Below are 23,437 nucleotides of genomic sequence, written 5' to 3' on the forward strand. Positions count from 1 at the left end.
TGATGAAATTTTGTGAATTTTGAAGCTTCTAGCCGTAAAAAAGGGGCAAAAAAAAAATACAGTTTATATGGGGTATATAATATATGTACCACCGATCTCTTTGATTTTTTCAGACAACAATATATGCTTTATACGTAAGCATTTGGTGAAATTTGAAGCTTCTAGCTGTTAAAATGGGGAAGAAATTGCGCAAAGTTTCTTATCTGAACAATCGGTTGTATGAGATATATACTATATATACCACCGATCTCAATGATTTTTTCAGACAACAATATATACTATACACGTAAGCATTTGGTGAGATTTGAAGCTTCTAGCTGTTAAAATGGGGAAGAAATTGCGCAAAGTTTCTTATCTGAACAATCGGTTGTATGAGATATATACTATATATACCACCGATCTCTATGATTTTTTCAGACAACAATATATGCTATACACGTAAATATTTGGTGAAATTTGAACATTCTATAGGATTTTTAAGATAAACATAAAATAAAAGATAGGTAGGTACTTTGTGTGAGGATGCAAAGCTTCACCTTTTTTGTGGTCTGAATGTAAAAACTATGACTACGAATCACGTATTTCAAAAATATATGACGTAAAGGTAACTATTTGATGAATTTTGAAGCTTCTAGCCGTAAAAAGTGGCAAAAATTACAGTTTATATGAAGCATATAATATATATACCACCGATCTCTATGATTTTTTCAGACAACAATATATGCTATATACGTAAGCATTTGGTGAAATTTGAAGCTTCTAGCTGTTAAAATGGGGCAGAAATTGCGCAAAGTTTCTTATCTGAACAATCGGTTGTATGAGATATATACTATATATACCACCGATCTCAATGATTTTTTCAGACAACAATATATGCTATACACGTAAGCGTTTGGTGAAATTTGAAGCTTCTAGCTGTTAAAATGGGGCCGAAATCGCAAAAAAAAAAATTATATATATACTATATATATATACTATATACATATACTATATATACCATCATATATATATTATATATATCACCGATCTCTATGATTTTTTGACACAACAATATATACTATATACGTAAGCAATCGGTGAAATTTGAAGCTTATAGCTGTTGAAATGGGGTAGAAATTGCGAAAAGTTTCTTATCTGAACAATCGGTTGTATGAGATATATACTATATATACAACCGATCTCTATGATTTTTTCAGACAACAATATATGCCATATACGTAAGCATTCGGTGAAATTTGAAGCTTCTAGCTGTTAAAATGGGGCTAATATTGCGAAAATATATATATATACCATATATATATACTATATATACCACCATATATATACTATATATACCACCGATCTGTATGATTTTTTCAGACAACAATATATGCTATATACGTAAGCATTCGTTGAAATTTTAAGCCTCTAGCTCTTAAAATAGGGAAGCAATTACGAAAAGTTTCTTATCTGAACAATCGGTTGTGGGGGATATATACTATATATACGACCGATCTCATTAATTTTTTCAGGCAACAATATGTGCAATATACGAAATTATATGGTGAAGTTTGAAGCTTAAATCTGTTAAATTGAGTAAGATATTACAAAAATCCTCTTTTTCTGAAAAATCGGTTGTATGGAGGATATATGCTATAGTGGTTCCGACAAATGTCTAATCGGACACTCAAATACACCCGCTCACCAAATTTTATCAAGATATCTGAAAAATTGAGGGACTAGTTTGCATACAAACAGACAGACGGACAGACGGACATGGCTAAATCAACTCAGCTCTGCAACCTGATTATTTCGGTATACTTAATGGTGGGTCTATCTATTTTCCTTTAAGGACTTACAATTTTGGGTTTCGTGACGAAATTAATATACCATTTCATTTTCATGAAAGGTATAAAAAGAAGAGTACCAAAATCGTGGCTACTGCCTAAAAAGGACCAAAATTGAAAAAAAGGGACCAGCGGACGAAATGGGGTTGGAAGGGACCATTTTTGGTCCAAATCGGCAAAAAGTGGCAACCGTGGTAAGTACTACAAAATAGTTGAACCACTTGATGGAATTGGGTATTACGTACCTACAAAGTACTCTTTTGTCATGCAGTAGCGGACCAATTCTAGTATCGACATATAGTAGTGGTTATATGAAGTGGAATTCACTAGCGATGCGCTTTATCGAGTTTTTAGCTAACGATTTTTTGCTTCCGATAACGACTGGACTATTCACTAACTTAATTTTTGTAGTTTTTAATAATATCAGCGACATGAACTTCATTCGTCAAAGATCATCTATTATTTTACTACTTCCGGTTGAAGCTAATCGCACTTCGACAGGAACCGTTCGGACATCCGCCAAATGAACTGTCTTTAACCGGATATCGAGAAAACGGCTTTCCCAATAATTTTTTTTAAATCTGTTATTTTGCGACCGCAAGCAGATTTGGAAAAAGCAGCCGATAGCTCTTCTAGAATTAGCATAATGTAAACTTAACATAGGTTATTATAAGGGTCTGCAAATCATTATTATTCTTTAAAATTTAAAGCTGAAAATCATACTACATCGCGGTCGTAAATTTGTTGGGCTCATGCGGTCACTATTTCCGATATCATTTGCACTTGACTTTTCAAGACTTTTTTGTTGTGATGTCGGGATCATTCCGAAACTATTTTGAGTTCATTTCGCGATTATATTGGATATCTTTTGGATGTATAAGATACTATTTCGAGGTCATTTTGGGTATGTTTTCGGGATTATTCCCACCACTATTTCGTCATCGTTTCGGGATTTTATCGACTATTTTCGGATCGGAAAAATTAATTTCGAAACGTTATCGATTTCTTATTCAAAAGGTATTAGCTTATTATGGAAAATGTATAGTTTTTATCGAAAAACTATCGATTTGTAATCGAAAATTTAACGATTTGCTATCGATAATGTATTGTAATCCATAACAAACAATTAACTTCTTGATACAAAATCGATAGCTTTTGGATAACAAATCGATATTTTTTCTATAACAAATTGATATTTTTCAATAACTTCTCGATATATTTTCGGTATTAAATCCATTTTTTTCGATAACTCGTTTATACCCGGTTGATAACACGCCGATCACAAACCGATGAGGAATGTAAAACAAACCGATATCTAAACCAAAAGAACTGTATAACACTAACATAAACCGTCTATAACAATATAAAAACTCGTCGATAATGGATGTTATAAATAACAATCTGTCACCTGTTGAGGGGACTGTTATTTCTGATTTTTTCTCGTTCATTTGGAGTACTCTTTGGCGCTTATGGACTGCATTTTAAATGGGTACATGGACTTACACAGTTTTTGCAGGTATGTACATACATATAAAAGTATTTTATGTACATTTTGAATATCTTTGGTTTTTTATTTTTCAACAACGCGGATTAAATGGACTTGACTTTAAATTTGCAACAAAAAAACGATAATCAGAAAATCAGTAAAATGCAAAATTATAGAAACACCCAAATGAAGAATAAAGAAAATGCAATTACCAATAGCTGGGAAACACGAGGGCGAATCGAAGAAGATGAAGACGAGGAGTAGGGAACTGATTGAAAACACATATGTACATACATACGCACATATACATATATACACAGACTGGTATTTTTTTTTTGTATAGTGCCAGCGTTGTTGATATTTGCCGGCGGTTGTTTGCCGTAATTTTATGTGATACGATGACGTAATTCACGAGCACGCAGCGTCTTTTGCTTATGTAGTGATTAGTGCGCGCTGCTCAACACAGTCAGGTTGGCCGAGCGGTCTAAGGCGCCAGATTTAAGCTCTGGTTCCCGAGAGGGAGCGTGGGTTCGAACCCCACACCTGACATATATAACAAGGTTGGGCCAATTTTTTTTTTAATTTAAAATTTTTTTAAACAAAAATGAAATGAAACAACTTTAAAATGAATTTGAATTAAAGCAAACACAAATTGCGCTTTAAAATTAATATTAATATGAAGATAATTAATGATTTATTGAATAAAGAAGATAAAAGATAATGGATGGAAATTAAAATCAACTATCTTAACAACTATTACATCTCTAACGAAACTTCAAATTTAAAATTTATTTTTTACTTTTATCTTTAAAAACGAAATATGTTATAATCAAATTCGATGTTTAATATAAAATTGATAACTAATTTTAATAAAAGAAAAAAGGAAAAATTAAAAGTTGACTTTTGTGCAAAAGTCATAATTAGTAGTTAAATGCAAATTTATTGACTTATAAAAGTGAAAAGATACAGTAAAATTTTATTTTCATTATAAGACTAAAAAATAAAAGGTACAATTTGAATTTTTTATAAAAGCAAAAAATATAGTATATTGTTATAAATGGATTATTATTATAAAAGTAAAAAATCATATTGAAATTTTGATTGTATTACAATAAATGATAGAAAAAATTAGACTCTTAGAATAATACACTGAATACACCGTGGTGTGATGGTAGCGTGCTCCGCCTATCACACCGTATGCCCTGGGTTCAACTCCCGGGCAAAGCAACATCAAAATTTTAGAAATAAGATTTTTCAATTAGAAGAAAATTTTTCTAAGCGGGGTCGCCCCTCGGCAGTGTTTGGCAAGCGCTCCGATTGTATTTCTGCCATGAAAAGCTCTCAGTGAAAACTCATCTGCCTTGCAGATGCCGTTCGGAGTCGGCATAAAACATGTAGATCCCGTCCGACCAATTTGTAGGGAAAAATCAAGAGGAGCACGACGCAAATTGGAAGAGAAGCTCGGCCTTAGATCTCTTCGGAGGTTATCGCGCCTTACATTTATTTATTTTTTTTTAATACACTGAAAGAAAAAAGTTCCTAAAATCAACCGAATTATAGATGAACACAACCGCCAATATTTATCAACTGTAAAAAGCTATTGGATCAACTTCGCACAAATTGTTGATTCTAAATTAAGTGTTACAACAATCGAATAAAAAAAAAGAAATTAATCAAATGTAATAGCTCTGTTTAAAAAGTACATATAAATAAAATTTTTTCTTGGAAATTTTTTTTAGTTGAAAAAAATTTTCTAAAGATTTTGATGTTGGTTTTCCAAGCCTTGAACCCAGAATTTCGGGTGTTGTAGGCGTAGCACCCTACCATCACACCGCGGTGGCTGCGTAGCTCTGCTCTGTTAACCAAAAATTATTAATGTCACCCAAAGAATACCAACGAAAACTGTTAAATCATCAGATTTCCATCAACATTAGAATAACATTGGCTGCTGATATGACCGAGATTTTTGTGGGACGATAGTCAAAAGAACAAAGTAATGAGCGCTGGGTTTCTCTTAAATTAGCTGATGTACTTGCATAATATATTGACAGTTATTTGCTGTGGAAATAACTGACGAAATCCATTATTTTAACAGAAAATCAGTCGGATCGATTGAGAATCTAAATGTTTTACAGAATATTTTACCGAATATCTGTTAATTTAAGAACTAGATTCATTTCTTTCGTTGCACGTACACGTCATAAACGCAGTATAATTTTTTCGTATAAAGTAATAAAAAACTATGTATTTTCTCGCGTAAGACAGTTTACATTGTATTTAAAAATTATGTAATTAGGATTGCCACCTGATCGGAAACATTTCGTAATCAATTCAGAATCACTTCCGATATTATTTTTGGGATTAATTCGGCACTTTTCCAGATATATTACGAGACTGTTTTCGTGTAACAGACAGGACTGTTTCAACATAATTTCGGTAGTGTTTTCAAGATCAATTATTTTATATTGTGCCAGGTCGAAAAGTTCTAATTATTAAATTTTGGAGCTTTTCGGCCGATTTATTGAAATAAAACAGTCGTTTATTTTATCTTCTACGCGTTTCGACGCATATTTGCGTCTTCCTCAGGAAGGTAAGTTAACAATATTTATCACAATCTTCTCTTGTCGAGGCTAAAACATTTTGGGTCTTTGGAGACCACTTAAGAATTATATGGAAATTGTGGTCCGAATAATGTCGGGATTATTTGTGCATTGTTACGGGGTTATTTTAGGATAATTCAGGATAAGTTTAATATTTTATGTTTTTTTTTTTGTGTAGCCGCGTTTTTTCTCGAAAATTACTTAACCGTATTTGATGCAATTTTTTTTGTATACCTAAGCCTTTTGGGTAGAAAAGGGGTTGTGAAATTGCTCTGAAATGATCCCGAAATAGTTCGGAAATGATTCAGAAAGTTAGCCCCATAATATTCCAAAGGTAGATAGTCTCGAATTGATCAAAAACACAAAAAAAAAAGCCGAAACGATTCTTAAATATTCTCATCTAGCATATATCTAGACTATTTGACGGCAATACTAGCTCTAGCTTAGCCGCCCATTTCTAAACAGCACTATAATTGGCAGTGGGAATCGTCGCTCAAAGCTTTAACATGCAAAGGTACAGCGCGGAATACGAAATGTCTAGTTCTAGGTCCAGCACCCACTTGAAAGTAGTTGTCTTGCGTACTAGCCAAACTAAGGTTCTGTCTGAAGGGACTCATTAAGTTGCCATGTAATGCACTGGGCGAAAATTGCCACCGCCAACAACATTGCTCTGTGAAAGTGGACAATTACGATAGGTGCTTAACGTGAGTACCTGTCAGTGCAAGACTCAAACCCACGGTGTCAGACACGGCTCTAATTATCGGCTTTATGTTGCCTTCTCTTCTTAGCCGAATCCTTGGTACCAATTAGCTTGTAATCGCTTGGGCAGAACTAATACAATTGTTAAATGGTCTAGCGCTACGCTAGTTGTGAGATAGATACATTTTCTTTTGCCAGCATTTTGACATTAAGATATTGTTTTTACCTACTATACTGAAGGCCCTAGCTTCAAGTCCACATAAAAGTAAAATCAAATTTCTTCTCAAAATAGTTTTTTTAACGGGTTCCACTCGACGTGGGCGCTAACATATCCCGCCCATTTGTAGGAAAAATTAAAGAGTAGCCCTTCACAAATTGGGAATAGCTCTCTCTTAATCTCCTCGGAGGTATATTGCACGAAGTTTTTATTATTATTATTATTATATATGTGTCCGCAATATATGCAATGATTACTTATTTCGAAACATTTACAGCATTCTCTGCTTTCAATTTTATGGTTAATTATTCAATTTGTTGCCCGTTTTCCCGCAACTGTTCATTATGTATTCCTACAACAAGTGGAATAATCCCTTTGTGACAAAAGCGTGAACATATTTATGTAGCTACATAACAAGCCATTGTAGCGCATGCTGACTTAACTTAAAAGTTAGACTAACAAACAATTTAATTGACGACCCATATGGAGATCACTCGCTCGGAACTATTACAGCCATGCTTGCATTAAATACAATTTTTAATTAAATTTCTGCATGCAGCTTACAATTTTATTTGGTTGTTAATGTTGAACAATCTGATATGCATTTTAAAGTTTACAGTATATTTAGTAGAAACATTCAAAAACAGCAGGCATATTAAATATATGCATGCGGAAACGATTTTTTTTATGTTCAAACAATAAAATTTTTTTTATTTTTTTTCCGTTAAGCTGATTATAGTAAAAACTAAAAATTTACAACTGCTTGTTAAAGCCATTATAATCACAAGTGCTTGCTATGCAAATGTTTTTTGTGACGAGTGACGTAAAAAAGTACTGTACCGAAATTTTGTTTATTTTACCCATTTGTGAAAAGCAATGGAGTCGAAAATACTAAAAAAAAATCACTTCTAAAACCATCAACGACTGGACTTTGGTTTAGAAACTGGGACTTGCGATTAATTGAAAAAAAAAAATGTATTACTAAAAATTGTGATTAATCATATCTTAAATTTACTCAAATTGATTAATTTTTATTTTCTATTATTTAAAAAAATACGTTTTCATGACTTATCAGTTTTTTAACTAAAATATCGTCATTTTGATTAATCACAGTTGGAAAAAATTGATGAATCACATTGCTTTTAATCGATTAATTGAGCAAGAAATTATTAAATTTATATTATTTAAGCCTAATTAAATTAAAGAGTACAAAAATAACAAAAAGTCGCTCTTTTGATAGTTTTGAGACTGTAGTCGAAACTTCAAGAAAACCCAAATCTCGTAGTCTAAGAAAATTTTCATTTTTCATACATTTCTCTTTTCTAAATTGATTGGGCTCAAAATTTTAAAGTCACATTACTAAAGTCAATATTTTATCGGGGTATGTGAAATATGGGAGCGATTAGACATTCCATTTTTCTTCCTAAGTACCTTTTTTTTGGCTGCCTCATCGATATCTCCCACGCGGAGACCCAATTTCTTCTTCAAATTTACCTTCGGTGGGAAGCGAACTGGGGAGTCTTCGATTTGAGACAGCCTTTTTGAATGTTTGCTCCTTCACATATCTCAGCCGCAGTTTCTGGCGCCGACATTGAAAAGGAAGTGTCGTTTTCGGGATCATTTCGGGATCCGAAATTATTTTCGTAATTACTTCGAGACTATTTCGTAGGCTACTATGTATCCTCAGATCTCTTCGTGAATATATCTGGACCATTTCTGGATGATTTCGGCATTCCCCGGACCATTTTTGGCCTAATTCTGAGATATTACAGGAAAATTTGGGATTGTTTTCGGGGCTTTTTCGGAATTATTTTCAAAGTCATTTCGAAGCATAACTACGAGACTTTTTCGGAACACTCTCGGAAATGTTTTCGGGATTATTATGAAACCACTTTAAATCGTTTCCGAATTATGTTTGGGAATCACCTTAGGATTATATCGAGACTACTTTGGAGCATTTTGGAAATGTTTTAAGGATGGTCTGCAGGATTGTTTTTGGGATAATTTTGTATTCATTTCAGAACTATTTGAGGATAGTTTCGAAATTGTTTTAGGATCGTTTCGAGACCATTTGGGGAATGTTTCAAAGGTTATTTTGGGGTAATTTCAGAGCATTTTAGATTATTTTAAGAATTACATCTCAACTATTTGCAGACTACTCCAGGATTGTTGATTCCCTGGAACAGTTTTTTATCTTCAAGGACTTATAATTTATGGTTTGTAAATATTTTCAATTTTGCAGACCATGCAAAGCCTGTTTTAAATAAAATAAATTTGAAATTCAGCGGAGGTGTCAAATGCTGTTTTTAATATTTGATTTTGACTGAGCTGCCTTATTTCATCCGTACGTTTTGTTAAAACCACGTTAGTAAGTCACGGTAGTGATATAAATAGCCATATGAGGTGGCGTTTAAAACTTCAGACTGCGAGAACGGTGAACGCTATTAAATCGCGCTGACCGGTAGGTTGATTGCTTTTCCCAGTCCGCTATAATATCTTCGCAGCTATACCGTAGTGCAATATCTCGTTGAGTAATCATTAACGTGCAAAAGAAACGATTGTTCTAATAAAAGGTACACAAAAAAAGAGTCTCTAAAACTTTAACCTTTAGTAAAAACGTACGAAAAACAGAGCAACAATGAGTCATCAATTTTATTTTCACTTTCAACCCCTACTTACTACAACTATTGGCTTGTTATTGAATGATTTAAGTTGCGGCTTTTCCCCCCTTCCAACTAAAATAATTGACTAAAAGGTCAGAATATTAAGCTATCGGTAGTTGTAGCATACACACATTTCCACATCTAAACAAATTTTAAGACAAATATACCCTTTAAGCAAACACGAATGGCTGATTTTTCAACAAAATAGAAAAAAATTTTGAAAAGTTAACTTTGCATTAGACCACCTCTGGCTTGCATTTTAGACAGGTCAGCAGTAACCAACAAAAAAACACAGAAATTGTATCTCACGTTTTATGCCGAAATAGCAAAAGGCAACACACCTTTGGCTAAATAACTCAATTGGCATGTACTTATTCCACTACGAGCTCGTTGCAATGCAATCCAAACCCTCTTGCGGAACAAATCCAACCGAAACTGACATATTAAATGAAGACACAAAGAAAGAAAATAAGATATATCGCAGCATGAGCATAACGAAGCAATTGATCGTTATAATAATCGCAAAGGAAATTTTTGTTTTTATTTACAAAAAAAGAGTTTAACCCATGGGCTTTAATATCTATTCGTAGCTTCTGGGTGCTAGCCTAATGAAATGATTTTATATGGTGAATTTTAACTTATAACTACATCGAATTAACGAGACAGAGGTTTTGTGTCGTTCCCTAAACGATTGGGCTAGTTGTGTTATTTTTCGGAGCGCACCGGATCAATATCCGGAAAAGAGCTTTTAGCATCGCCGAAACCCTTGAAAGTTTCGGGGAAGAGGAAGAAGATGCAAAAGAATCGGTACCTCATATGAACCATATCACGTCTGCACAATTCCTAAGTGTTTATGCTTTGACAACAATAAGAACAACAGAAATCATAAGATTTACACAATTTTGAAAAAAAAAAATATTCGAGCTCCTAAAAATAACTAATTAATCATAAAGTGTATAATCTGTCAACAAATTATGTATGTATTTAACTTTTAAAAATATCGTTCTACTTTCGAATCGACAACCTTGCTTTTTCGAAAGTTCACTGGACACTGCAAAGTAGCTGTGTAACGTGGAAGATCGTGCAACATTAACTAAAATCGTACTCTATTACCGTTGTTGTGCCCCAAAAGCATACAATTTTACATTGCTATTACTTTGCATAGATAGTTTTTTGTGTTATATTTTCATTTTTGCCAGAATGGCTTACTGTTTTTTGTTTATTTCACAGTGCAGTGAACTTTTCCTTTTTTACATTGCTCACTTTAAAATCACGTCTATGAAATCACGTACACTCACACGTTGTTTGTTGACAAAAACGTTATTCACATTGTTTTTGTTATAAAAGTTAAGATTCGAAAAAAGTTAAATGGAAATTGAAGTAACTTTACCAAAGCACATTTGTTTACAAATGATATATTTATAAAGGTGTTGGTGTTAGTATTTCAGGCTCGATTTCACTAAAACAGCATATTTTTGTACGCTCCGAAAAAGGTTTCAAAGCTTTCTGCTTCTTTTATATTAGCTCCACTTGACAATGCAACAAAAGAAGAAACAATTCCGCTAGATGGAGATAACAAAAAAATCAAACGTCCTAAAACTAGCTGCTTGAAATTTTAAAAGTTTTTCTGAGGCCAAACGTGGTAAAATACCTATTACAAAAAAATGCCCTAGAAGGCTCACGCGTCGAGGTACTTAGAAAATCGTACGGAAGGTGGAATCTAGCGATCAATTGTCATAAGACTTGCTACAAACTTGAAACTGTACGAGGAGGTTTTGTCCTGCGTAACCCCACGTGGAGGTTGTGTCCTGTGTAAATCCAAGGTATTTTGCTGCCATTGAACAAGTTCTGTGAAGTTGGCACCTCCATTTGCGAGTATTTAAAAAAACCGAATGCCATTCGTTTGTCCACGTTTGTCCAGCAAAAATTTTCGTGTGTCCACCTTTTGTTAAAAAGTTATAACAAAAAATTTTTTTTTCGAAAAACTCCAAATTTTTTTTTCGCTTTATTGTGCTAAATCATATGTAAGTCGTTTGCCCATCATTTGTCCATGTTTGTCCAGGAAAAATTTTCGTTTGTCCACCTTATGTTAAAAAGTTATTAAAAAAAAAAAAATAAAAAAATTCGCAAATGGAGGTGCCAACTTCACACACAATTTTTGTTTTTTGAAATAACTTTTTAACAAAAGGTGGATAAACGAAAATTTTTCTTGGACAAACATGGACAAACGAATGGCAATTGTTTTTTTTAAATACTCGCAAATGGAGGTGCCAACTTCACACACGATTTTTTTTTTTTGAAATAACTTTTTAACAAAAGGTGGACAAACGAAACATTTTCCTGGACAAACAGTGGACAAACGAATGAGATATGGTTTTTTTAATTACTCGCCCAAGTAGGTGCCAACTTCACAGAGCTCATTGAACAAGGGAGTTTGTTGCCACCCTGGGGTGGTTTTGGCATTATAGTTTTCTTCTCCGTGTAATATGCAATCGAACAGTGTATATTATGTGATCTGCATACCCTTGTGTGTCAAATCCATTGGATTTCAGTAAATTAAGGAGGCCATCTATGACTAGAGTCCACAAGAGAGGAGAGTACACCCTATTAAGGGCATGCCCTAGTGGCTACAATTGACTCAGTCGTCCCTCCCAGCTCAAGCTTGATTTTTCTTCTCCTTAGCATGGAAAGTACCTAACGAATGATTATTGGGCTTATATCATTGCCAGTCAAAGCTTGTTCGATAGCTTGATGGGTCGCGTTATCGAAAGCCCCTGACATGTCAATAAAAACACAGAGGGCTATACATTTTACTATTCCAATTCAATTTTTTAGGTGAGGCTATGAATAGCCATTTCCGTGGCTTTTTCTGGCTAATAGGCAAGTTGATTCCTACACAGAGGGCGTTTGTTTAAGGGAGGTCACCTAATGACCTGATCCAAAATTTTCTCCATAACCTTTAGGAGAAACGCACAAAGGCAAAAGGCTAACAAAAAGGAAATCGTTAGAAAACATTTAGTTTGGTGTTAGTCCCATACAGTTACAGTGATGGGTTATTAGTGTTTGGAATATGCTTAAATCAATTAAAAACTTTTGCTGGAGAGATTTGGTGTATCGAGTAACCAGCGGATGCACTTTGGGGGAAACATGAATATAAAAAAAAACGTGCTCACACTTCGTTTTTATCAGTTATCGGAATAGTTTTGGGAAGCATTCCCCAATTATGTTCAAAGATAAAATCGGAGGTGTAAGCTCGTCACGGTTAAAGTTGATCCAGGACCACCGTGTAATATGATATCCAACATGACAACTAAAAAATTGCTCAAAGGTTGGAGAAATATTCATTTAAATATCTTCGCCTATAATCTGCTAGCTAAAAGCTTCATCAATGCATCCGCGAAAACCAGATTTTAAGTCACTTAATTTTGTAAACTGCAATCAAACTAAATTCGTCGACTACCGACTTTAAGTTTAAATTACTACACCAACAAAACGTGCTCCTAACGTCAATAATTAGGTGGTTATTGTATTTTGCTGTTATAATAACTGTTGTAAATATGTATGTAAAAGAAAAATTAACTGCATAACAGTAGCATTTTGCAAATATGCCGGTATCAACATTAACCGTTGCTGATAGTAGAATAGAAATCGCTATTAGTAGTGATGTCACAGAAAACGTAATGAGCTAACAACTTTTTATGCATTCGACATACTATATTTAAAAACACGTTTCAAACCAGCAAAGACTTTACACATAAGAAACAAAATTATTTAACAGAGCTTAGCTAACACCAGTGTTGCCAGAACTTGTTTGCGAATCGGCTAGATTGGCAAAAATAATCGGCTAAGTTCGGCTAATCAATGTTATCCGGTACGTTCCCGTAACAAAGCACCATTAAGGTACTAACCCGACCATTTCGGGAACGATTAACATGACCACATTAAACCTTCCAGGCCATCCCAAACTCTTTTTGTTATAAATAAACCTTGTATGGAGTTTCATTGTAGGGTCATTGGTCGCTGCTTCACCCCAGAATCCAGAACTACACAACAGGTGGTTAAGCCGTTCCAGGTATTTGAGAATATCACCTCTTCTGTTAGCTGACAATCGAGGCGAAGTTCTGAACAGTATATTTTTTTGTGCCCAATAAAAAATACTTAGCAAAGACAAGAGTAAAACAAAAAAAACCGTAAATTTTTTTAATGACGATTTGTTAAGACAGCCACTCTTAACACGCCTGCAATACCCGAACGAATAAGGACACGGAAATGGCAAAAATAAAATAAAATAAAAAAACAAGGCGCCCTAACCTCCTAAAAGATTTTAGGCTGGGCTTCTCTTCCAAAACGCGTCTGCTCCTTTATATTTTCCCTACAAATTGGAGGGACGGCACCTACATATTTTACGCTGACTCCGAACAGCATTTGCAAGATGAGTTTTCACTGTGAAGATTTTCAGGGCAGAAATACTCTCGGTGTGTTTGCCAAATTACTGCCGAGGGACGTCCCGCTTAGAAAATCTTTCACCTAATTAATAAAAATTGTTTCTAAATTTTTGTCCGGGGAACGAGCTCAGGATCTTCGGTGTTGTAGCCGAGCATACTACCACCACACCACGGCAGCGATTAAATCGAATATGATAACGAATGCCGGAAATTTCCTCACGCTTTGTCCCTCTCTCCTTTTTCCTCTTTCTCCATCTCTTTCTGTTCCCCACCCCTTCCTTTTCTTCCCAATTTTGGTTATCATCATCCTTTCTTCCTCATCTTTGTATTCTTTTTGTAGAGTTAAGGAGACACATCGAAGGTTTTGGTGAGTTTTTTCGATGTTGATAGTCCTTTCTGGATATTGCTCCAGTACGTTTCGCAAAACAGCGCCATTAAGGTAATAGCCCGACCATCACGAGAACGAATTGAAAAGTATCCGTTGAGCCTTTTAGGTCATACAACCCTCCCCCTTTCGCGAAAAACTAGGTCGTCAGACCTCGAACAACTACTTAATAAATAAGCTTTAACGGGCTGGGTTGGAGTAGCTATAAACTGCGCTGGCAACCCCTTGAAAGGGTTGCGTATTCCTATTCCCATTGCTTTTCCAGTTTTATTGAATCCACATTCCTCCTCATCAGCGTTTTCTTCTTCACTCTTCTTCATGTGCTCTTCCACTACTTTCTCGGCTTCTGCGTCTTGCCTTACTCATTCTTTTTCTATACCTATTTCCTTCTTCCAACCTATGCGCTCTCTTACTCATATTTCTATTGTTTTACCAATTCCTAATTCTATTTCTATTCCGTTTCTCTCTTTTTCATTCCCTCTCTTTCCACTTTTTATCCCACACCTAATAGATCTCTATATTAAATAGCCCACACAAATATTTGCAGATACCGCAAAATTAAATTTTTCTTGTAAGACGCGTGCCACTGCCCGCTTCTCCAAAATTATCTTATTAAACCTGCCATGGTTCATTTCAAAAATATCAGTTGCGGCTCCTTATAATGAACTCACGTGGTATTTCCTAAAGGGCATATTTCACTAAAGAAAATAATTACTACCTACATAAGAAAGTATTAGCAATTTGAGTTTACTTAGCATTTCCAAACACTTACGAACAGCCAAACCTCCAAGAAAAGCAAAATGTTTTACCACAAAACGACCAAGAAAATTCAAGGCGGTCAAAGTTCTGTTCAGCAAACATGAGCAACTTAAACGAATGCTGGGCGGGTGGGCAAGCATTGGTTGTTTTGGCTGACGACTAGCCGATGGTCAGTGCAAAACGGGTTGAACTTGTTGTACTGAACGAAATATTTAGTTTTGGTGTGCATTGCATTTTAAAAGTTGCTGCAGAAACGTAAATCAGAGTAAAAGAAAAATATTACAATTAAATGTTAAAAACACAGGAAAAAGTCACGAAACCTATGGGCGTGTGTGGTGTGTGAATGGCTTGTTGTTTTTTTTTACTTGACCGCTAATGCACCGTTAACGACTTGGATGTGAATGTGTCGATGGTGACGTCCGAACTGGTTGAACTTGATATTGAAACAAGTATTTGCGGTATTTGTTGGCAGTTTCAGAGCTTCTTTACTCACATAAAACTGATTCTTGGCACAAAAGACAAAATTTGTAGATGATCAGCAGCATGTATTTTGTATTTGATCTGGTAGAAACATTTGATATAGTAGAAGCATAAATACATATGTAAGTGATTGCACGTGAGATAATGGTAACGGACAATTTGAGATTGTGACTGCACCACTAAATACCTATGGCAGGTTTCGAAGCCTTGATCAAGCTAAGTACGGCTGTGTCCTCAACTCGTATGAAAAGCCAAAGAAACGCAATTAGCAACATTTGTTTGCTGTATTCACAGACAGAATTGTGAGTTGGAAAGGCTTTTGAGGTTATATAATAGAAACTGAATAGTTAGTAAAAATTTATGTGATTTAAAATACGGCAGCATATAATGAGATTGTGGTTAAACAACTCAATTACTCCTTATTGGATGGTCTTCAATTACCTACTTGTTATTACTCACTTACTTATTTGGCACTTAACCCTTCAAACTTTAAATGGTTGCTAATTCTTCTGCGTAAAAATACCTGAGACACTTAAGCGCTCTAATACATGACTCCCGAGCAGGGAGGCGCTCCTGCGGATGACTTTTCGAAAAAAACCACACATTCTCTTGGCACGGAAAGCTACTGCCCTCCTAACACCTCAAGCCGTGTGCCCACTAATGCATTCGATCACATAAATACTGTATTACTCTTCCCTTTGTAGCGATAAAGAGACTAGCCGAAGATTTTTGAGAGTTTCATCGATGCGGATGGGCCTCCCTTAGTCGGGAAATAGCACCGTTAAAGTACTATCGCAATCATCTCGGAAATGGTTGGATGAGGTTGTCAATGGGGTTGGGGAAGCTCCTAATTATGCTGGCATCCCCCTTAATCCCTGAATGAATACTGTACTTTTATTCAGTGGGGGTTTCTGGGACCCCTACTTGCCATGGATTGACTGTCTGCTACCTCAGCCTTCGAAAAAACCCTCAACACAAATTCGCTTCTGTGATTGTGCCAACTTGAGTATGTATCAAAACGTAAATTTTTTGTTGTTGTTATTCGAGTCAGACATACACACAGTAACGGAGAGTTGGAACTATCCACATGAGCGGTAGATAATACTGGTTCGAGAAAAAGTGGCGGGTAACAGTATCAAAGCTGTCGGTTGAATAAAAGAACTGCGAATCGGTAGAATGGCTGATGACAAATTCAACTGGTAAAATGGGCTAACGGTGAATCAGGTGACAAACACCAAAAATTATTGGTTTATCAGAGCCTTTGGTTGGCCGGAACGACCGATGGTGAGTGGTGAATGATGAAACATTGATTGGTGGGTTAAATGGCAGATATCGAAAAGTCGGTCGGTGATTGGTAGAGCTATGAGTGTTTAATCGGTGCCAAGGTTAGCAATAAATGTAAAAAGACGACGGTAAATCGTCAAAGACGAGTCGGTGGGTGGTTGAGATGGAAGGTGAATGGTGGAGGGTCGACCGGTCGTGAAAAGGTTGTTCTTTATTGGTGCCAAATAATAACAGGATCGGGGAGCAAATAATCGAATAAGCAGGCCAATCGCTGACCGAAGAAAAGATGAACATGAATTTGGCTTGGATCCATGGAAAAAGCGGACGAAAAAGTTTCGCTTTTATGGGTACTAAAAGTTCCTGGGAGTGCTCTCGAAGTGACTATCCTTAGCTCTAGGTATGCATTGGTTTCATGTACATATATATTGTTCTGCACCCATCGGTATTGGTTTGGCTAACATTCTGAATTTATTTTCGCTTCTCAGAGAAAATGCATCTGCCTTGCAGATCCCGTTCGGAGTGGGCATAGAACATAGAGGTCCCCGCTAGTTCTCAGGAAAATTTGGAAAGTAGTACTACGCAAACCGGAAGAGAAGCTCGGATGTATATCGCGTCTTGTATTTATTTTATTTTTTTGTGTGGTTTTACCACACTTTTACTTGACCAGAAACCGTATCTGATAGAAAAGAGCACTACACATTAGATATTTATTTGACTACTTTGGCTTTTGTACAACAACAACGCCATCCTTAAACAACAAAACCGCATGCAATGTGATCAATGGTTGTTATGGTAAAAAATAAAGCCAAAGTGTATGGAATGGTGCGAAGGAAGTATTGAATAACATTTTCAATTGAAATGATGGTACAAGTTAGTTTGATCAATTTACTTTCACTGCTACAACAACAACAACAACATCAATTTGCTTTGCTGATTATTGAATGAACCATCACTAATTAATTTTGTTCATTGTGTTGTTATCTTGTTTTATTTTATTTAATAGCGTAATGAGTATTTGAATTACAAGTAGTAAAGTATGGAAATAGAAGTAAGGAACACAATTGTTTGTTGGAACGAAAATAGAGTAGATATAATACGAGTCCTTACAGCAACCTTAGTGTAACCAACAAAAATAAAATTTTCAGGTGAAGGTTTTCAAGGTGGCACTCCATGTTTCCAAAGGGCATAAATCTAATCAAGAAAGTTGGAATTATCTTAGTTCTTGTGTATTAATATGTCACCTTTTTTCCTGGGAATTCTGCCACTTGGAAATATGACGTGACACTTTAAATACCTCCTGCTATTAGGGCTCGAATCATAAGACTTTTTTCAGATATTGACACTAAGCTTTCTAAATTTATATCAAAAGATGTGTTTATTATCTGTAGTTGGAATCGATGGAAGATTTATTGGATTCGACCCCCTGATACAATAAAAGTGCTAACATATCGAATGGAACTTCTTTTCGATTCGTTGAACAAGCTAATGGTTCTATCCCAAAATCGAAAACCGATTTGTAATGAAACATTTTAGAGAAATTTTTTTATTGTTTTAATTAGCACAAAAGCGCTGTCATAAGCAGAACTTTCAGACCATATCGTTTTGTTCTTTGGCGGGATAATGTCAAGAAATTGCGAGAAGAACAATTGGACATGACAATCTATTTTAATAGATATTGCCTTAAATGAAGCTAACTTTTATTTTAACTATTTTTTACGATTTTAATATTTTTTTGGGCTTGTGACGGATGTTCGTTAATAAAGCAAGTGGCCATGTGTGAAAAGGAAAAATTAATTATTTCATTAGATTAAGTTTCTGTGTAAAATCCATATATCCCGACAAAAGCGTTAGTTTCGTGTATGTAAATGATGTTAGATCATATTCCTACATGGCATCTTCGGGGGTTCACAAAGGTAACATACTAGGTCCTTTGCTATTCCTAATTTTCACGAACGAGGCTGGCTCTTGTTTCTTACTCTCTGGTCATCTTTTCTATGGGTATGATTTGAAAATTTTCAAGGAGGTAAGAAGTTTTCCAGACTATACAAGTTGGCTCTTAGCATCGATAAGTGCTGTTTTATAACCTACCACAAAATGCGCTGTCCGACCCAATCTTCTCATCATTACTATATGCATATTGTGACGAATATTAGCAACACTAAGGGATATTATCATCTCTAAGCCCATGCTAAGCAGTGACTTGTATGCACATCAACAAATGAATCATTATGTCTACCCATATGTCCATCCATACAAGCGGAGAGAAAACGCACAAACACATGCATATATCTGAGACGCTCCCAAAAGTAGGCAATGGTTTGTGCAAGTATCGCTAACACATACACGCGCATATGAGAAGCTATACACGTGCATGTGTATTTATAATTTTATAGTAGATAACTAACTAGTAAATTCTAGAAATGGAAGCGCCTAGAAGTATGCGAACGAGAAATCACAGAGTATAAAAGGCAGCAACAGTAGAGGCACGACAATCAATTTGATTTAAGACGCTATCTGGCGAGCAATAGAAGTGTTATTTTGAAAGTAGTCTAATAAAGGCCATTTGCATTATTGAATAGTGGAGTTATTTATTCAACAGTTTAGTGATTCGAACGTTAGTAGAAGGTTGCAAATAAGTGGAATTGCGCTAAATTCGTTCAATATATTATTCCCAATGCATAGTCCTCACTTGCCTTTATTAAGAGGAATAGTCGCGAGTTTAAAGACTCCTATTCAAAAAAAATTTATAATGCTTTTTTTAGGTTGAAATCGGAATATGCGGTCTTAGCTTGGAGCCCACTATATGTTCTAACAGAACTGCCTACACCGTTACATACACACATATTTATCGCTGTAAATTAATTGATTTTGGAAGGTTAGTTACTGGTCTGTTGTTTTTGCATGGTTTACTGTGTGTGAGGATTGATTGCCTCCTTTGCTACAACTCATAAAATTGAATGTTTCAGGTCGATTTTTAGGTCACGGCAATATTTTTGCTATTGCTTGTCGTAGAAGTAATTTCGTTCTAAATAAACCACTTAATAGAACGTTAATTGAATTTAACAATTTTTATTATAAAGGTTTTGATGTTGATATATGTATTCTCCAGTACCTCTGATTTTAAAAGGTCTTTATTTAATTTTATTTATTTATTTAAAGTCGACGCAAACACAAAGCGGTCGACTAATTTTTGTAATAGACAGATATATATGTAAACACAGAGCCATTCTTAAAATTAAAAAAAATTAAAAAAGGTACAAAGAAAATTAGTATGTTATAATTATTTGACATCGCATTGTATAAGAAAAAATAAAATTAGAATATCAGGCTAAACATAAGCGTATAGCAGTATGTAAAGCGGCAAACGAACATTCAAAGCCAATGCAGTTATACAAATCATTGTACCGCGAGCACCAATGACGCAGGGGACTGTTTCTAGTAAAATTTTGCCGGCATAGAGGTAAATGAAAGGGCACAAAATGTCTGGACGCCCTAGCAGGAACCGCAAAATTTAGTTGACTGATCAGGTCAGGGGAGTCAATCACGCCAATGATGAGCTTGTGAATGAACATAACGCCAAGTAATACTCTACGATTCTCTAGAGATGGCAAATTAATTAGAAGAAGCCTATTCCTGTATGGTGGAAGATGAGTACTTGATTCCCAGTTGAGACCTCGTAATGCAAAAATTAAAAACCGTTTCTGGACCGACTCAATCCGATCAACATGGATTTGATAGATTGGAGACCAAACACATGAACAGTACTCGAGAATAGGACGTACCAGCGAGGTATAAAGTATCTTTGTGAAATAAGGGTCATCAAACTCTTTAGCCCAACGTTTGATAAAACCTAATACATCAGTTGCTTTGTTTATAATGGTTGAAATATGTGATCAAAAATTACTCCTAGATCAGTTGCAATAGATATCCGCCCCAAAGGGTTGCCGTTAAGTATATAAGATGATAGGACCAGCTTCACACGGCGAAAAGTCATTTGCTTACATTTAGAGCAATTCAAGAAAAGTAAATTTGCAGTACACCAGCTTTGAAGTGCGTCAAGATCGGCCTGAAGCTGATTAAAACAGAACAAGTTCGAAGGCAGATATGCGTAACAGAGTTTTACATCATCTGCATACATAAAAACTCTAGAATGTAATATAACCTTTGGTAAGTCGTTAATGAACAGGGTAAAGAGTAATGGACCCAAATGGCTACCCTGGGGCACGCCAGAAGTTACATCAAACGACTTTGAAAGATTGTTGTTGAAGAAGACTCGCTGAGTCCTATTCTCAAGATAACTTGAGATCCAGAAGATCAAGTTTGTGAACTAAGAGCTCGTGATTAACAGAGTCAAATGCTTTACTAAAGTCGGTGTAAATTACATCTGTTTGTTTGCAATCTAAAAAACCATTCATAACAAAAGACGTAAATTCAAGCAAGTTGGTAGTAGTTGATCTCCGATGCACAAAACCATGTTGACAAGGTGATATTAAAGAGCTACACAGGTATTGAAGCTGGTATGTAATTATATGCTCAATAGTTTTAGGGATAGCTGAGAGCTTAGCTATGCCTCTGTAGTTCTCAATATTAGACCTACTACCTTTTTTATGCAAAGGTATAATAAACGATTGTTTCCAAATAGATGGGAATGATGCGGATTCCAGAGACAGTTTAAATAATTTAAAGATAGGCTCTGATAAGCTGACAGCACAGTACTTAAGTACACAACTAGGAACACCATCTGGACCCGGTGAAGATATCGGTTTCAATGCAAGAAAATTATTAAGAACAGTATTTTTATCAATAAATGGGTTTAAAACATTATTAGAACTTTCCAAGCAATATGGATATAGATTAGACTGGACACATTGGGATGAATAGGTTGATTTAAAGAATACAGCAAATAAATCTGCGATTTCGTGATCATAATTTGCGTTTTTGCACCCATAAATAAAAGTAGATGGGAAACCAGAAGTTTTCGTTTTGGAATTAACAAATCTGTAGAAACGTTTCGGATTATTAGTAAATTGGAATTTGCAACATGATAAGTAACCTTTATAGGATACTAACTTAATTGGCGCTTAACCGCCAACAAGGCGCGCCAGTCGCTCCTTCGTTCCGCCAACCAGCGCCAATTGGTCACACCAAGGGAGTTTAAATCGTTTTCCACCTGGTCCTTCCAACGGAGTGGGGGCCGCCTCTGCTTCCATAGGCGGGTTCCGATAGAAACACTTTATAGGATACATTTTATATTTTTATATTTAGTCGACAATTTCTAAATTAGATTTTTATTTCTTCTGTATGTCTTGGTTAATCGTTGAATGTCACTTAGTCTGTAAGGTTTGTAACTTTAGACTGTATTAAATAATACGATTTAGCAATAAATTTTAAAACTTGGTTAACAAAACCATCCAATGACTCACAATGATATGTACAATAATCGAATATTTTGTAATCACGAAAAACTTACAAAGTAACTTACTCGTACCCAAACTATTCCTTGATTCCTTTTCGTCATGTAGAACCGGGGACATTTTTAAATAGAAATTACAAACCAACTAAAGCGGTTACTACTAACACTAGAAGCAGCAAAATTCAACTAATAGAAAGCAAAACACAAAGCAATAACATAACCATTCCCACTGTAAAATGCTTGAGGGCTTACAAAAAGATATAAAAATAGTATTCTTATGCTCAAGTAAATGGATTTACGATATACAAATGAGAGACTTTTGTTTATATTGTCTAGGCAACCGACTACCCCCCACTAACATGCGGCAGATTTTGTGTTAATAGAGTTGAAAAGACACCACCGATGATTGTTGCGGGTGGAAAATTTAGAGTACACAAACAATATGGATTGTGAGAAAACCACCCTAGTAATCGGGTGGTATAAGGATTTATAAATTGTTTGGTTTTGAAATTTATGTATTTTCAATAGCAAATGTGAGATAGGGGAACTAATAGGAAATTATAGCAGCGAATTTGATGATTTAACGGGGGCAGGAGGTTGAATGAAAAGAAGTGAAGTTTAAGATAAAAATGCGATATTTTCGAATATTTTATGATATAAAACCAAATACAAATAACACGTGAGAAACGTAGAAACAAAGATTTTGTGCTCGCTAGTAAGTAATGGACTCTGGCATAAAAAAGGAGATTCGTTTAGGTTACATATCATTGGGGCGGTTTTCGAAAGTTTGCTATGAGGAAATAAATAAATACAAGACGCGATAGCGTCTCTCTTCCAATTTGCGTTGTGCTCCTTTTAATTTTTCCTAGAAAGTGGCGGGACGGGGCCTACATGTTTAACGCCGACTCAGAACGGCAACGGCAACGCAGATGTGTTTTCACTGAGAAGCTTTTCATGGAGGAAATACACTCGGAGTGTTTGCCAAATCACTGCCGAGGGGCGACTGCGTTTAGAAAAACGGGGGTTTTCTAATTGAAAAAAAAATAAAACTAAAAATTATGTTGCTTTGCCCGGGAATCGATCGCACGATTTTCGGTGTTGTAGGCCGGGCACGCTATCACCAAACCACGGCGGCCGCAGAGATAAACATTCAAAGCGGATATACCACAGAGAACATAAC

General features: G+C 35.4%; 1 protein-coding gene and 1 non-coding gene across 9 annotated transcripts in view; one reads left to right on the forward strand and one right to left on the reverse strand.

The window, feature by feature from the left end:
• The window catches only part of jar (Myosin heavy chain 95F jaguar), a 141,642-nt gene that overhangs the window by 109,704 nt on the left and 8,501 nt on the right, over positions 1-23,437 (reverse strand). For 2 of the 8 annotated variants that reach the window (XM_067760984.1, XM_067760978.1), the window contains exon 1: positions 22,315-22,410. The exons of 4 other annotated variants lie outside the window; for them this stretch is intronic. In XM_067760984.1, coding sequence (XP_067617085.1) covers positions 22,315-22,378 — 64 coding nt within the window. In that variant the 5' untranslated portion in view covers positions 22,379-22,410. Of the gene's footprint in view, positions 1-22,314; positions 22,423-23,437 lie in introns of those variants that run through there. 2 more of the 8 variants (XM_067760981.1, XM_067760982.1) reach the window with 2 other exon arrangements.
• On the forward strand, positions 3,778-3,861 carry TRNAL-UAA (transfer RNA leucine (anticodon UAA)). The gene has a single exon. It is a non-coding gene; the product is annotated as a tRNA-Leu (tRNA).

The sequence above is a fragment of the Eurosta solidaginis genome, chromosome 1, assembly GCF_040869045.1.
Source record: "Eurosta solidaginis isolate ZX-2024a chromosome 1, ASM4086904v1, whole genome shotgun sequence".
Taxonomy (NCBI): Eukaryota; Metazoa; Arthropoda; class Insecta; order Diptera; family Tephritidae; genus Eurosta; species Eurosta solidaginis.